Here is a 16,648-nt window from a genome sequence, read left to right on the forward strand (position 1 = left end):
CAAAAGTATTGTTCTCTAAAGAAGGTGATATTATGGAACGTTATTGGCATACTTTTCCATAAAACACTAAATTAGACCAGGAAATCAGACCTACCCCTTTGGATTGTGTCAAGATTGCTTCTAAATAGGCCAAACATGTTTAATAGATAGGACTATGAACCTGCTCCAGTTTGTTATGGACATAAAATCTTACAAAATCTTAATGGAAGTTTTCAGAATTTTATTTATTTGTTTATTTATTATGCAAATTAGGCCCTAGCTCATTAAATATGTGCACAGGCGTCCTGAACATCAATCCATGGAATACCTAATTCTCTAATACTCAGATACACCAAACTTGGTAGACTTATTCATATCTACCCCGTTTCTGAGTATCAAAGGGCCTGACTAATATAGAATCCAAAACGTATTACACATTTTTCTCTAAATGTGATTTTATGACTTTTTTGTTGCATGGAAAAGGTGATATCTTACACAGACCTAACCTGGGGAAAACTTTCTTAGCCACCTACTGCAACTTTCTAGGGTCTTGTTGATATCTCATTCACATCTTGAGTTAGAACAAGGTTTCTAAAAGAACATGGCGTTTTTTCATTTTTTTGGGACTTAGAACAGTATTTCATGATTTCTGGGCATACAAAAACAGATAGCCACAAACCCATCTGTAGAAAGTTGTATTTTGACTGTATTATCACAATGAGCCCACATGTTTAAGTCTGGCCCCATCCAATGTGCCTACAGTAGCTTTTAAAATGTAACCTAAATATGCGCATATTTCATGAGTTTTGGCCTCATATGCATAAAAATAAATACAATTCAGAAAACTTCCAAAACAAAAAATATTCAGTTGTATGTCCTTAATAACTTGGAGAAGTTTCATAGTCCTTTCAAGTAATCTAAATTTTTTGCCTATCTAGGTGTGCCCTCTCGTGCGTCTATTGCAGTAAAATATCAAAATCAGGTGGGGGAAAGGTAAGAAACTGGGGGAAAAAATGGAGACACATTTTTTCTCAAAGTTCAATGACTCTAGAACACATTTCAACTAGTCTCCAAAAATTAACATTGAAATCCCACAGAAATACATAGGCTCTCACACTACCAGTAGTCATTGGACAGTAGACAATGATAGTCAGTGTACAAATCGCATATTACTGTAAAGTGCACATTGAAGTGTTACCAAGGGTAAAGTGCTGCATACAGTGCATGCAAAATACTATGTTGCATTAGTGGCAAAAAAGTCATACTCTGGCAATGATCAAGACTTTGGAGACTTTCTTCAAGTTTTCTTGTTGTTCACAAAGTAATGGCTCATTTAACACAAACTTTATATTGGTAGCCACTGGGGCGTTCTTTATTGAAAGACGAGTTAATGATTGTGTCTTTATTGATAGATAGCAAGGATAGTCTTAGGCTACATGGGAACGTGAAGTAGCCTATTGCATGAGAGAGAAAAAAAGAGGAGAGGTTATCATTCCATGATTAAAAGCAAGATATTCTTTATTTCATACAGAATTGTGTATTTATTGAACAGGTTTGTTCTTTAGATTATTTAGCAAAAGCAGCAGTGACTTTCAGACATTTTTACCGTAAAACAATACAGTCATACAAAACACACTGCAGTTCTTATGGAGCCTCTTGTGAAACACACTGCAGTTCTTATGGAGCCTCCTGGACGTCTCTCAGTCATAAACTTCATTTGCTCTGCTCATCAGGCTGACCTGTGGAGGACAGACGCACAGACAGAGAGACAGACAGATAATCAAACAGACATACAGACAGGCAGACAAACAGACAGACAGATAAGATTACATATAGAGATATGGATAGTCAGACAGACAGACAGAGAGATATAGACAGACAGACATAGAGATATGTACAGACAGACAGACAGACAGACAGACAGACAGAGAGAGAGAGAGAGAGACAGACAGACAGACAGACAGATAGATAGATAGATAGATAGATATATAGACAGACAGACATATAGACAGACATATTAGGATAGAGACAGACAGACAGACAGACAGACAGACATATTAGGATACAGACAGACAGACAGACAGANAGACAGACAGACAGACAGATAGATAGATAGATATATTAGGATATAGACAGACAGACAGACAGACAGACAGACATAGACAGACAGACAGACAGACAGACAGACATATTAGGATATAGACAGACAGACAGACAGACAGACAGACAGACAGACATATTAGGATATAGACAGACAGACAGACAGACAGACAGACAGACAGATATATTAAGATAACGACAGACAGACAACAGACAGACAGACAGACAGATAGACAGACATATTAGGATAGAGACAGACAGACAGACAGACATACAGACAGACAGACATATTAGGATACATACAGACAGACAGACAGATAGACAGACAGACAGACAGACAGACAGATAGATAGATATATTAGGATATAGACAGACAGACAGACAGACAGACAGACAGACAGACAGGATATAGACAGACAGACAGACAGACAGACAGACAGACAGACAGACAGACAGACAGACAGACAGACAGACATATAGACAGACAGACATATTAGGATATAGACAGACAGACAGACAGACAGACAGACAGACAGACAGACAGACAGACAGACAGACAGATAGAGACATGGGTTCTTTCCATTATCCTAGCTCCCGTCCTCCCTCCTGCTTGCTAAAGGTCATTTTCTCATTTACAATCAGGATGATGGATGGGGAAATGCTCTCCAAATGTGGTTGTGGCTCGGATAACAGCAGTCAAGGCGGGGCGTCAGCGAAGCACAAGGCCACAAGTACAGGTCAAGGACGGGAGTTTGGATAATGGACAGAATGAACTGATAGACAGATAGTCAGAGATATACACAGATAGACAAACAGAGATATACACAGACCGATAGACAATCAGAGATACTGTATAGAGACAGATAGACAGACAAACAGAGATATATACAGAGATATATACAGATAGACAGGTCTGTCCACAAGGGACTGTGTAAGTCAAGTTGAAGGTACAGCAGGGTCACACAAGCTACAACTACAAACTATAACCGTGTCTACCTGACCTATACTGTACAACTTGTATCTATTTATTGGTGATATCCACAAGAGTAACTGTGTGGTTTGTCTATGTGTGTTAGTTTAAATTGCAGATCTGGAGTTGGTGTAGCCTCTTAGTGCATGTGGGGTTGCCGACGGGNCTATTCACTATNTGCTGAAAACACTTGACTACATCATAACAAAATTGCTGCAGAGAGCCTTAAGTAACATATTAAGACATAGCCATTACAATTTTGCTGTCAGTAAAGTTATAACTGTATGTTCTGCGCTAAAGGGTTAATAAAATGCAATAAAACAGGATCCAGGAGGAGACATGTCTCTGGATTATGTACGTATGCTGCTAGACATGCATGTGTGCACATACCTTATAATTTCCTTCAAGATTAATAGAAGGCAGGTCACTCTACTCTACTCCACTCTACTCTAAACAGGAGACATTATGGGCCACATTACCAGAATTCAATAAAGTTACTCTACTACGTATACTCCACTCTACTCTACTCTACTGTAGGGGTAGTCGCGTGAGAATCGGAATTCTCACACGGTACGCACCACGTAATGTAGGTACAGTCGCGTAAGAATCGGAATTCTTACACGGGTCGCACCGGTAATGTAATTTAAGTTACGTTAATGTATGGGAAGCTGCGTGTGGATTTACTCCTCATGCGGCTATACCAGGAATTGAAGGTAAAATCTCGTTTGGGAATTTAATTAATTATGAATTAATTACTATTAATAAACAAATTAATTAAAATGTAATTTAAGGACCGTCTCATAAAATCCTTGGATTATCAATCACAATATTCAACAATAAATTGCTAAACACAGAATTAATAATAAGTTTTGTACTGGGGTTACTCAGCGGGGCACAGTGAACGATGAGAGTATGAGACCTATTCTCTGTGATCAGCTGGGTTACACAAGCACAAAGGTTGATCTGAAGGCAAAGTTCTAATAATAGGTTGGTTGGGTGTACAAAGTAACAAGGACAACAAAATGCAATCAAATGATTTACTTTTATTAACTACTAGGTAATCTAATAAAATGCATTACATTCAAAGTCGGTTAAATGGAATAATAACAAAAATAAGGCACAATAATATAAAACAAGAAAGAAAATAAAAGAGGGGAAAAGAAAGAAGAGGGGGGACAGGCGTTCAGCCTGTGTGTGTGTGTGTGTGTGTGTGTGTGTAGCAGGGGTCTGGTTGCTATAGGCTACCACGTGTGTGTGGTTGGCTAAGCTAGCATTAGCTACAGAAAGCATAGACAATGGAAAGGCTACTGATAAGTAGCTGCTTAGCAAAGGCCTAATGTCGACTAGGCAGGGCCCAAAGGGTCCACAACAATGTCTAGGTTTCTGTAATAAATGCACACAATTCCTTGTGGAATGGAGAGAGAAATGAAAGGGGATGAGAGAGTAGTACTCAGTGGGAGGAACTCGCACTGATTACTATGTGCGTGTCTGTTGCTGGGCAACAATGGCGTCCTCTCGGCTAGGTTAACGTTAGCATCAGAACCGTGAACAATAGGGATAGCTAGCAGCTATGTAACAAGTAAACCGTGTGGTTTCAGGCGCTTCAAGTCCCTTAGTGGACGCGCGAATGTATCAAAGGGTTCTGGAATTAACGATAACAAGTCCGAGTAGAACAGGGAGAGAAAGAAAACGAAATAAAAGAAATAACAAGTGGGAGACGTTGCCGTCTACGCAGCCATTACGAGTTGTAAAACTACAGGAAGTGGGGTTTCAGCGTGCTTGTGTAGGCGCTGCAAGCCCAACTTGGCTAATGGCTAACTTGCAGAGCGCTCCGAGCAGAGTTGGCTATTCAGAGAATGGTTTACTACAGATTATGCACTCACAGTGTATAAAAGAGTACCGAAATGCTCGGAGGGTTCTGAGAATCAAGTATTTCGAAAGGGAGAGAGTGAAAGAACGAGAGAGAGAGGGAGAGAGATAGAGAGAGAAGGGAAAGAGAGATGGAACTCTAGTAGCTATGCGTGTCTGTGTAAACAAATGGTCAGCGTTGCGGGGAGCTAACCTAGGGCCTGCTATGGCCCGTTACAACAAAGGGGCGCAGCGCATGTATTTCTGGAGTAATGAGCGAAACGGTCGCGCTGTGACGATTCTCGGAGAGTTCCAAACACTGATGGTTAAATCAATACTTGAACTATTCCGTGCGAACGACACAAGCGGGGTCGCTAGGCTTAGTAGCCAGTAATACAGAATGGGTTAGCAGAGGGGAACCTAAGCTAAGAAGAAGGATAGACAGAGAAGCAGGAGAAATGCAAATAAACATGTGCACATGAAAAATAACTCAAGTCATAGTTCAAAACACATCTATCTCAGTACATAAGCTATGCCCAGTGCCTACTGTGTGAGATGAAGAGGGAGATCCAGTTTCCAAAGGCTCGGTACGTCCGTCTGGAAATGGGGATTGCAGTCCACGTTTCTCTCGTCCTCGAGAGTTTGGGGCTGCAAAAGTCTTTGTTGTTGCGGCTTCGAGATTCTTCGGTTGAATCTCAAATGCGAGAAGTTTGTCCCACGGAGGCGTGCGTGGCTTTTCTCGCAGTGAACTCGCCTTTAGTTCACAGTGTCCGGATGAAAGTCTTAAGATATGTCCAGGCAAGGTCTTAGACTTGAAGTGAGGAATTCTTTGCAAAGGTGTTTTAAGCTTACAGTGTGTGTAAGATGAACTCAGCAGTCTATGTTTGTTATTCGGCCAGATATCAAACAATACTGTGTCCAAAGGTTGATGCGCAAGTTACTCTATGCGTCTCGCCCGACCAGCAGCCAAAACTAGAGTGAGGGTCTTGGGGCAAGACAATGGGTTATCAAAGGTCACTGATAACCAGGTGAATGTGAATGGGTCTTTAGTCACAGCGCCTCCTAAAGGAGGAGGACTGAGAACAACATGGCAGGGACCCTGGGCCAGCCATTTGGCAATCAGAGGGGAAGTAACTCTTTTACTAATGATTATTGATGACCTTCGTCTCAATCATCATCAGTTTGAGTCACATGATTCTCATAACTTTGTCATGAGTTTCTCTGCGTAGAGAAGTGGCAGGAATTATACCTACACCACATTACCAGTTGTTCCAGTGTGCTGGGCCTTTCCTGATTGTAGTATACTGGACTATGTATGCTGCTAGACATGTATGCATGCTGCTAGACACATTCATTATAATTTCCTTTAGAATTAATTAAAGGTACTCTACGTATACTCCACTCTACTCTACTCCACATTACCAGTTGTTCCAGTGTGCTGGGCCTTTCCTGATTGGCTGCCTCTCTGGATTATGTACGCTGCTAGACACATTAATTTCCTTCGTGATTAATAATGGTCCTCTACTACTATGCATATTACTATTACTATGTAGTACTACGTACTATGTACTACTACTACTACTATACTCTAAACAGGATGCAGGAGGACACAGTATTACCAGTTGTTCCAGTGTGCTGGGCCTTTCCTGATTGGCTGCATCTCTGGATTATGTACGCTGCTAGACACATCAGGTACAAGGTACTCTACTCTACTTTAAAGAGTAGACAGTATGAGCAACATTACCAGTTGCTTCGGTGTGCTAGGCCTTTCCTGATAGGCTGCGTCTCTGGATTATGTAGCCTATGTATGCTGCTAGACACATTCATTTCCTTCGTGATTAATAATGGTCCTCTACTACTATGTATTACTATGTACTACGTACTATGTACTACTACTACTACTATACTCTAAACAGGATGCAGGAGGACACAGTATTACCAGTTGTTCCAGTGTGCTGGGCCTTTTCTGATTGGCTGCGTCTCTGGATTATATACTGTGTGCTGCTAGACACATTACCGGTAATTTCATAAAAGGTACTCTACTATACTCTAAACAGGATGCAGGAGGACACAGTATTACCAGTTGTTCCAGTGTGCTGGGCCTTTCCTACTGGATTATGTATGCTGCTAGACACATTCATTTCCTTCGTGATTAATAATGGTCCTCTACTACTATGTATTACTATGTACTACGTACTATGTACTACTACTACTACTATACTCTAAACAGGATGCAGGAGGACACAGTATTACCAAAGATTCTCTATTCTAATAAGATAGCCAGCTGGTGACGTCAACAATAGGATGGAATGTTTCACTAACCAAGTACTTCTGGTCTCCTAAAAAGGCGTGGCCAAACTGTCAATCATCGAACACCAGCGCAGAATCCACCAATCACGTTTCCTAAATTCATTTGCTCCGCTGGCGCTGGGAGAACTCCGGTCAGAGAAACAGCCAGGCAACGTTTAACAGCAGCATCACGCACAATTTTACAAAACTGGCCAACTTAATATGATAACTTTATATTGCTGTGGTCTCTGCACTAAACCGTCTCTGGTATTACCAGTTGTTCCAGTGTGCTGGGCCTTTCCTGATTGGCTGCCTCTCTGGTGTCACTCCCACAGCGTGCCCCTCCTCTCCTGGGGAGACCCTCCATCACCTGAGGGATTATGGAAACATTAACATGTGGCCATTAGAATAATGTGAAAGTGAAGTGAAAGCCCAACTGTGAAACTCCAACCCCGTTGTCATTGTGACACAGCACTCCACTATTCACTGCACACAACGAAATTGCATTTATGCCTCACCCGTGCAAGGGGGTAGCTATCAATGGTGGCCCCAAGGGAGCAGTGCGGTGGAACAGTACCATACCCAGGGTACCTCAGTCAAGGAGGAAGATAGGGGAGAGCACTGGTTAATTACTCCCCCCACCAACCTGGTTGGCCGGGAGTCAGCATTTTTTGGGCTACAAGTCTGACACCCTAACCGCTCACCCATGATGACTGTTTCATAGATATGTTGCATATGATACTGTATGGAATTACAGGGGATACACACAGGACCGGGACCCGGGTTCGATTCCTGCCTGGGTCCTTTGCAAACCCTTCCCAGACTCTCTCTCTCCTCACTCATTCCCTGTCCCTCTCTCACTGTCCTCTAGCATGATAAATAAAAATAAAAACATTTAAAAAATAAAAGCTTATTTGCATCTTACTTGTGATTCGCTGGGAGAGTCAGCTTCCCTCTTCCCTCCGGGACTCAGGCCATGTGACCAGTGCTGAGACGAGCACTGCAGGACAGCTGCAGTAACAAGCAGCAGACACACGATGGCGCCCTTACTTCCCATTCTGAAACAGCATCATGCAACCTCAACATTACATAACTTAACATACAGTAACATTGTATTACAGTACATTATATTACTTTACATTACATTGCATGATACAATTTGTATCACATATAACGAACATCAAATCAAATCATTTAAAAAAATCTAGACATTATGTTTCTGATTGTTCTGAATACCATGCTGTAGATACTTGTAGATATAATGGTCCAGTATTAGTCTGTTATTTTCAAAATGCATGCTGCCCGATAACAAATTAAATCTTGTCATGGATATTTATCAAGTAATGAACTTATATTTAATGGTCTGACCAAATTACAGTAAGTTTCTTTTGCAGCCAAAGATGTTGAGTAGGCCTATTGGTATTTCAAAATCATGGACATGGAGAATATCCACCTACTCATATGAAAAGTGCAAATATCATATCATAGGCAGAATAAATTTTGGAAATAAACAACCAAAAACATGATCTACTCTACTACTATTTAGGCATACCTCTAAATAAGATAATGCAGGCCGTTACCTTCTGAAGTGGCAGTGGCTGGAGGGGTCTTGGCTCTGTGGTTTTCTGCTGTAGTCCTGAGCAGCATCACTGTGAGGACTTTATACCCCCACTGCTGTGGGCTGTCCGATCCCCTTAAAGGAGTAGTCCGGTGTGAAATGGTTTACGTTGTGTCAATATGTGATGCTGAGCGCTGACGTTTGCCTCATACCTCGCATCCAAAGGTCCCCTGCATTCCGAAATCCGAGTGCTAGTCGGACCCCGCGAGCTAGGTGAAATGCAGCTTCTGTTGGGAGGTCCTGGCACCTGTGTTAGCCATGGGGCTAAATCTTTACTTTACACCCATTTACGAGGCTCAAAGTTGCAAAAATGTTGATCCTGTAGTGTCGGGTGGTTGTTGACATGTAAATCCAGGCACTGAGAAGTTTGATAGTGCACCGTTGGTTTAACTACAATTACGTTTTTGAAGGCTGCGCCTCGGAGGACTCTGCCGGGCGCCGCCATCTTTTTTTCTAGTCGCGATAAGTCTATCTAAACAATAGGTCATGTGATACATCACGTGGTTATTGGACTGCAGTCGGAGACCGTCTAAAACTGACTTCAGCTTCAGCGACAAAACACCCATTGTAAAAAAAACAAAAAAAACAAAACCTATAAGTACTGTAATATTTTGTCGCTGAAGCTGAAGTCAGTTTTAGACGGTCTCCGACTGCAGTCCAATAACCACGTGATGTATCACATGACCTATTGTTTCGATTGACTAGAAAAAAGATGGCGGCGCCCGGCAGAGTCCTCCGAGGCGCAGCCTTCAAAAACGTAATTGTAGTTAAACCAACGGTGCACTATCAAACTTCTCAGTGCCTGGATTTACATGTCAACAACCACCCGACACTACGGGATCAACATTTTTGCAACTTTGAGCCTCGTAAATGGGTGTAAAGTAAAGATTTAGCCCCATGGCTAACACAGGTGCCAGGACCTCCCAACAGAAGCTGCATTTCACCTAGCTCGCGGGGTCCGACTAGCACTCGGATTTCGGAATGCAGGGGACCTTTGGATGCGAGGTATGAGGCAAACGTCAACGCTCAGCATCACATATTGAAACAACGTAAACCATTTCACACCGGACTACTCCTTTAAGTGTCTACCTGGGCCATCTGGAGGAGCCTTGAGGGCCTCTTCACAGTGGGAGAGGATCTCTAAATATTATCCCATAAGTGGACAGGACACAGGCCTTGGACACTCGGGAGAGGGGTGTATTTAGGTGGCATTTAGGGAAAACTTTTCCATTCTGGAATTTGATGTTTCTTTGCCATTACCTGAACCGTCTAGAGAAGCCATGATGTGAGCCTCTTCACAGTGGGAGTCTCCAAATCAGTACACAGGCCATACTGCTCCTGTGAGCATCTGGAGTATTTTGGGGCATTTTATGGATTTTTTTTTTAAATTATTATTAAGATGGCGGATGTTGAGTGGTGAACACAAAAGGCACTTCTCAAAACCCAGTGCAGTGTACTTCCAAGTGTATCAGCCCCATTAGTCACGCCCAGTGATTGGATACTCTTTGGTGAACTCTACGGGATATCCAATCACTGGGTGTAACTAATAAAGAGTATCCAATCACTGGGTGTGACTAATTAGGCTGATACACTTGGAAGTGCACTGCACTAGGTTTTGAAAAGGGCCCAAACTTTTGCAGCTAGTACAGTCTACCTGTACCCCTCAGGAGTAGCCTTGAGGGCCTCTTCACAGTGGGAGAAAGTCTCTAAATATGATCCCATAAGTGGAAAGTAAGCAGGCCATAGACACTACAGAGAGAGGAGTGTTGGGGGGCTTTAGAAAAGCTTTTTTATGATGTTTGTTTATCAATGCAGTTTAACTGAGATTTTAACATTTTCATCAATTGGCAGGAGTTAATAGGAACCCAGAATACAAGTGCACTTCCCATTATAGCCTCAGACTAAATTCAAGTTTAAAACCCCCCTGTATTATAAACACATATTAAGTACTAATTATAATCATGTCATATGACTATATAAATTAATATAAGAATTAGATGTCTTGATGGAAACAATTTACATGCTGTGCTAGTGCTTGGTAATAAGATGGTGTAGTATTACATTGCATTACATCAATAACAGTAATAATAAAATAAATACAGTAATAACAAACATAGGCTACTACATTATTAATAGGCCTACATTATTATTACTTACTAATGCATGCATAACACAGTGACTACAGTGTTTTAAGTTAAGGCTATGCTGTGTAGTCCTATTTACTGGGTGCACAAGCATTCAGTTAAAATCAAATCTTCTACAGGTCCTTCTCAAATAATTAGCATATTGTGTTAAAGTTCATTTTTCCCCCATAATGTAATGATAAAAAAAATACTTTCATATGTTTTACATTCATTGCATACCAACTGAAATATTTCAGGTCTTGTTTTGTTTTAATATTGACGATTTTGGCATACAACTCATGAAAACCCAAAATTTCCATCTCAATAAATTAGCATATCATGAAAAGGTTGTCTAAACAAGCCATTAACCTAATCATCTGAATTAACCAATTAACTCTAAACACTGGTAAAAGTTTCCTGAGGCTTTAAAAAGTCTCAGCCTTGTTAATTACTCAAAACCACAGTCATGGGTTAGACTGCTGACCTGACTTTGTTTAACATTGAAGTCAATGGCAGTGGCATTGCATGAGGGTTATGAAAGCCCAGATATCATTGATGCTTAGCTGTCAGCTGTTTTTTGTTCTTTGATCTGGTGACCCACACTTCCCTCTTCATTATACGCCATAGATTTCCTTACCAAGTTTTTCTATTTTTAAGAAAAAACAATTCTAATTTGCCAGACATGAAACCCCATTGAAAGTCAATGGAATGTTCTGTCTGGCAAGTTAGAATTGATTTTTCTTAAAAATAGAAAAACTTGGTATGGAAATCTATGGAGTATAATGAAGAGGGAAGTGTGGGTCACCAGATCAAAGAACAAAAAACAGCTGACAGCTAAGCATCAATGATATCTGGGCTTTCATAACCCTCATGCAATGCCACTGCCATTGACTTCAATGTTAAACAAAGTCAGGTCAGCAGTCTAACCCATGACTGTGGTTTTGAGTAATTAACAAGGCTGAGACTTTTTAAAGCCTCAGGAAACTTTTACCAGTGTTTAGAGTTAATTGGTTAATTCAGATGATTAGGTTAATGGCTTGTTTAGACAACCTTTTCATGATATGCTAATTTATTGAGATGGAAATTTTGGGTTTTCATGAGTTGTATGCCAAAATCGTCAATATTAAAACAAAACAAGACCTGAAATATTTCAGTTGGTATGCAATGAATGTAAAACATATGAAAGTATTTTTTTTATCATTACATTATGGGGAAAAAAATGAACTTTAACACAATATGCTAATAATTTGAGAAGGACCTGTATGTGTGGATTTTCTTTTTTTTAATAAATATGGACTGTTTGGCTTATTGCACATTTATATTATGGTCATAATTATGATCACAAGCAGTCATTAACAAGCTAGTTATTAACAGACATAATGAACTTATTATGACTAAGGGTTTATCAATTTATCAATTAATCATAATTATGACCCAGGGAATTCGCAATTAATACACTGCTTGGGCACAATTCCTGGTGCCGAACGAAAAAGTGACATTTTTTAAAGAAAAGGTTTGCACACTCGACTTTTTCTCTATTTTCTCTATCTCTACTTTTCTGCATTAAGTTATTCTTTTTTTCTTTTAATTCATTCATTGGCATGATGACGTTTCAACATTAATAGGGTGAAGCCAATGTGAGTAGTTTAGAAATAGTCATGTGTTTTGTTCAATTGTTATTTTGTTCATTGTTTGTTGGGAAAAAAAATCAGTGTGCTATTTTCTCCACCACATTTCTATCACGTCATTCCTGATCAAGAAACAACAGATCTGAAAGCGAGGAAGTTCGGTTATATTTTTTGAATAGGTGCAAAAAATGTATATGAGGAAGAGCCATAGAAAAATTTAGGTCAGTGTTTTCACATATCAAGATTCTGCCCCATGACTGACCCATCAATTTGTAAAACAAACTGTGTAATCCTAACTAACTAACTAACTAACATTAAAAGAGCATAACCACAAACTGCTCAGTGGAAGTAATACAATAAAAGCAGTATTGCCACTTACTATCTCAGGCTCTATCCAGGCTGTTCCTTTGCTTCTGAAAACAGGCAATGCAGACTGCCTGTGCGGTCGCCTTCGACTGCTCAACACATTGACTCCCAAACCTCTGGAAAACCCGTTTTTACTTCCCATGCGTTGGCTCCCAAAACTGGAAAACCCGTTTTTGAGTTTTTATTGCATATTTCATAACTAGACACTTAAGTACTTATTGTGTGTAATTTTGGGAGAACAGAGAACAGACATATATGACAGTCAAAAGTTTGTGTCATCATCTGGACATTTTAATCACAACTCCAGGATCGGCGCCAACCCAACAATATTTTTCATAACTGTAGCTACTGTATGGAACTTTGGTCTGCGTCGGTTACGTCACTGTTGCGCCCTTTCCCCTCTCTGTGTAGCCTACACAAGTGTCTGCGATGCTGTAATCTTTGTAAACACAAGGATCGTGCTTGTATGTTGTTTCCTTAGTGCTACAGTAGGCTACAGTCAGCGTCCGCGCTTTATAATATGCTTCACAAAATAATTAGTACAGAAGACAACACTTTCACTTCGACTGAACACACCTGGGGAATAATGCAAACCTTGGCCAGATCCTACTGCCCTACACATTGTGAACTGTGATTGGATTATTACCCTTACCTCGGATTTGATCGGCAACCAGATAAGTTGGATTCTTCATTTTGTTCTTTTATTACCCCCATGATGAAATTGACGCCGTAGTGAACAGGAGAAGCTGGCTGCTACTGTCCGTGAAGCTAGCATTGCTATGTAAACAGTAGCACGTATGCATGGCATAGCACTGCTGTTTCCCCACAGGATCGGAGACATTAATGCATCCGATTAACGGATTTTGTTGTTGACGTTGGACTAAATGCCTTTAGTGACGTGTTTTTGAATATGTTTTGCCTACTGCGTGTGGTGGTGTGACTACGACCCGTTTCGTGTGGTGTGTGCAAAGATTAGTTGTGCAGGAACAGACTGTACACAAGGAACTGAAACGTACTTCCGGCGAAAATGCGCTTGGTTGGTTGATACATTTGGAGGGGGAGGTGGCAGAGCAGGAGAGATGTGTCTAGTCTAGTGAAAAAGCGCAAGATTCATTTCATAACAAGAAGAAGAAGCGCCAGATTCTGAAACGGCGCATGATTGACAAAAGCCTCAATATCTCCATTCCATGGTGATTTGGGCAGATACCGGCCTTGGTTTAACTCACGATAGCTCGGCAATAAAAGCACGTACAGACATGCGGTTTTCACGCACTAAGAGGTGAAAGGCTCACTTTCAAATGAGCCATAGCATGTTTCGGTGGCCCTATCACATAATATGCTATGACTGTACAAAGAACACCTAAAAATGGTTTAGAACGCTGGGAGTCTACGACATGATTCTGAAAACACCGCTGGTAGTCAATGTGTTAAGGTATATCCACGAAACTTGATGCTTCCAGTCCCCCATCATTCCTACCACTCCCGTCCCCCTTTTCATAAACGTATATGCTAAATACAAATGATAAAAGAAATATATTTAATATCTATAAAAAGATCAATCACGTGCTTAAAACCAAACGACTATTGTGAAAACGACGCAAAAAAAAATAGGGCAAATGGTAACACTGTTTCAATGGTTCACTGTTACAGTGGATCTACCACATTAGGTACAGTGTAATAACCAGTGAAACAATATTTAATACCATGTAATACCAGTTGACCTCCAAAATCTAACCAGTTCATGAACCTACCCTAGAGCATTATCACACCTAATCTTGGATAAATCCAATCACCCGGTCAGAAGTTATGGGCCAAACAAGAATTTGGCAATCTTGAATTCAGCCATCTTGAAAGTTTTGACCTCCATGATCTAACCAATGAACCTACCCTAGAGCATTATCACACCTAATCTTGGATAAATCCAATCACCCGGTCAGAAGTTATGGGCTAAACAAAAATTCAGCCATCTTGAATTCAGCCATCATGAAAGTGTTGAACTCCAAACTGAAATCAGTTCATAGACCCACCCTAGAGCATTCACACACCAAAATCTGGGACAAATCCATCCACCCGGACAGAAGTTATGGGCCAAACAGAAATTCGGTCATCTTGAATTAGGCCATCTTAAAAGTGTTGACCTCCAAACTCATGAACCTACCCTAGAGCATTCACACACCAAATCTGGTGAAACCATTACATCCCTGACGTTCCACATTTCGGGGATATAATAATACGTGCAAGAAGTTATGGGGCCATGGTGGTACACTGATATTTAAGAGGAGGTGTAAAAGACAGCAAAATGGGTCTGGCCCAGATCTGTGACAGATGTTGGCAGGCACTTGGGCCAGGTCCGCAATCCTGGTCTGGCCCGGTTTCTTATTTTACAATGGCGCTGAGCTGGAACAGGTCCGGATTATGGATCCGGAATGGATCTGGCCCAGGTCCAATCCACATGTTTGGAATTTGTGGCCAGATCTGGCCCAGGTCCGTAATACGCATCTGGCCCGGATCCGTAATACACAGTTGGGGCTCATCTGGCCCATCTCCGGACCTTATCTGGGCCTGATCCGGATTTGTATTTAAAGGGTGCACCGTGTAATATTTTTAGTTGTTCATTTCCAGAATTCATTATGCCCATTCACAATTGTTGACTTTTNAACACATTCAATACCAGCCGTTTTTTGGAATTCAACCGTAGACTCCGAGCCAATTTCATCATTTTATGTCATTTTTTGAACATCCACCGAATATGTTGTCTTCAACGCACAGACACATGTCAGGGCACGTTCGAAAGCCCAAAGACTCAGCTGTCTGTATATTTTTACGGTTTGTTTCTAGCTTGTTTCATTCCGAAGTTATTTCACTTTAAGCGCGCACTGGTTTAGGTAAAAATAGCGATTTTGAACATTCGAACTGAGATAAAGCCTTTTTTGTCAGGGGTGCGCTCTGACTCTCCGAGTTTAAATTGCGGGTCTAAATGCATTTTCTTGCCCAAAGAACAACTCCAGTATCTTCCAAGTAAACTACTTTGATGCAAAAATCACCTGGTCAGGCAGTTCAGAGCATCTGAAATGCTAGCTAGCTAATGTCACTTGACTGGCAGTTTTCGTTCTGCAGATAAAAGTAGACGTGCCAAAGTACTCACCCAAAAGAAGGTTAGTTCCTGCTGTGTTGCATGCTGTTTTTCATTACAACCTTCCATTTTACACCTATCCTGATGGCGGCAAAACTCCTTATCCTTCCATCATATGTTTAGGAACAGGCTAGCTAGCAAGGGCTGTGCTGACAGGACATGCTTTGTTTTGATGGTCTAGGAAGTAAATGGAGACGTGACGTGACGTGATCAGGAAGTGGTCAGAGACGGTTTGATTCGCTATTAATAAAATAAAATACTGTGTGTAATAAAATGCACAGATGATGAAATATCCAGATCCTGACTTTGTAGGAGTTTTGACTTTGTAGGTATTTTAATGATCTATGTCAGTTCTGTTCATCACATTATTACGAAAATCACACAGAATGTGCATTAGAATGTGTAGATTCAGAATCCAATAAAAAAAAGTAAAAAAGTAATTTTACGGTTTGGGAGCCAACGCATGGGAGGCAAAACGTATTTGTACGTGACTTGGTAGTGAATGTGTTAACAGATATTTACCACCACTAAAGTATTCAACATGACTGGGAAATTTGCACTTTTCATACATGAAAAGGGGGATCTTCTCCATGG

The 16,648-nt window shown here is 40.8% G+C and overlaps 1 protein-coding gene across 1 annotated transcript; it reads right to left on the reverse strand.

Annotated features, from left to right (window-relative positions):
* Positions 1-1,679: 1,679 nt before the first annotated feature.
* Positions 1,680-8,243, reverse strand: LOC134445202 (progonadoliberin-1-like). Its single transcript, XM_063194283.1, has 3 exons — positions 8,112-8,243; positions 7,461-7,556; positions 1,680-1,718 (listed from the first exon to the last, which is right to left on the reverse strand). Exons 1-3 carry the CDS (start codon positions 8,241-8,243, stop codon positions 1,680-1,682), a joined length of 267 nt encoding a protein of 88 aa, XP_063050353.1.
* Between the last annotated feature and the right edge of the window lie 8,405 nt (positions 8,244-16,648).

This window comes from Engraulis encrasicolus, chromosome 3 (assembly GCF_034702125.1).
Source record: "Engraulis encrasicolus isolate BLACKSEA-1 chromosome 3, IST_EnEncr_1.0, whole genome shotgun sequence".
NCBI lineage: Eukaryota > Metazoa > Chordata > Actinopteri > Clupeiformes > Engraulidae > Engraulis > Engraulis encrasicolus.

Bases quoted from the DNA above. Each gene is read 5' to 3' on its own strand.
- LOC134445202 (XM_063194283.1), bottom strand. From the start codon at position 8,243: ATGGGAAGTAAGGGCGCCATCGTGTGTCTGCTGCTTGTTACTGCAGCT. The intron at 7,557-8,111 runs GTAAGATGCAAA...ATAATCCCTCAG, and splicing joins ACTCTCCCAGCGAATCACAA to GTGATGGAGGGTCTCCCCAG. The intron at 1,719-7,460 runs GTAATACCAGAG...TGTCCTCCACAG, and splicing joins CCAGCACACTGGAACAACTG to GTCAGCCTGATGAGCAGAGC.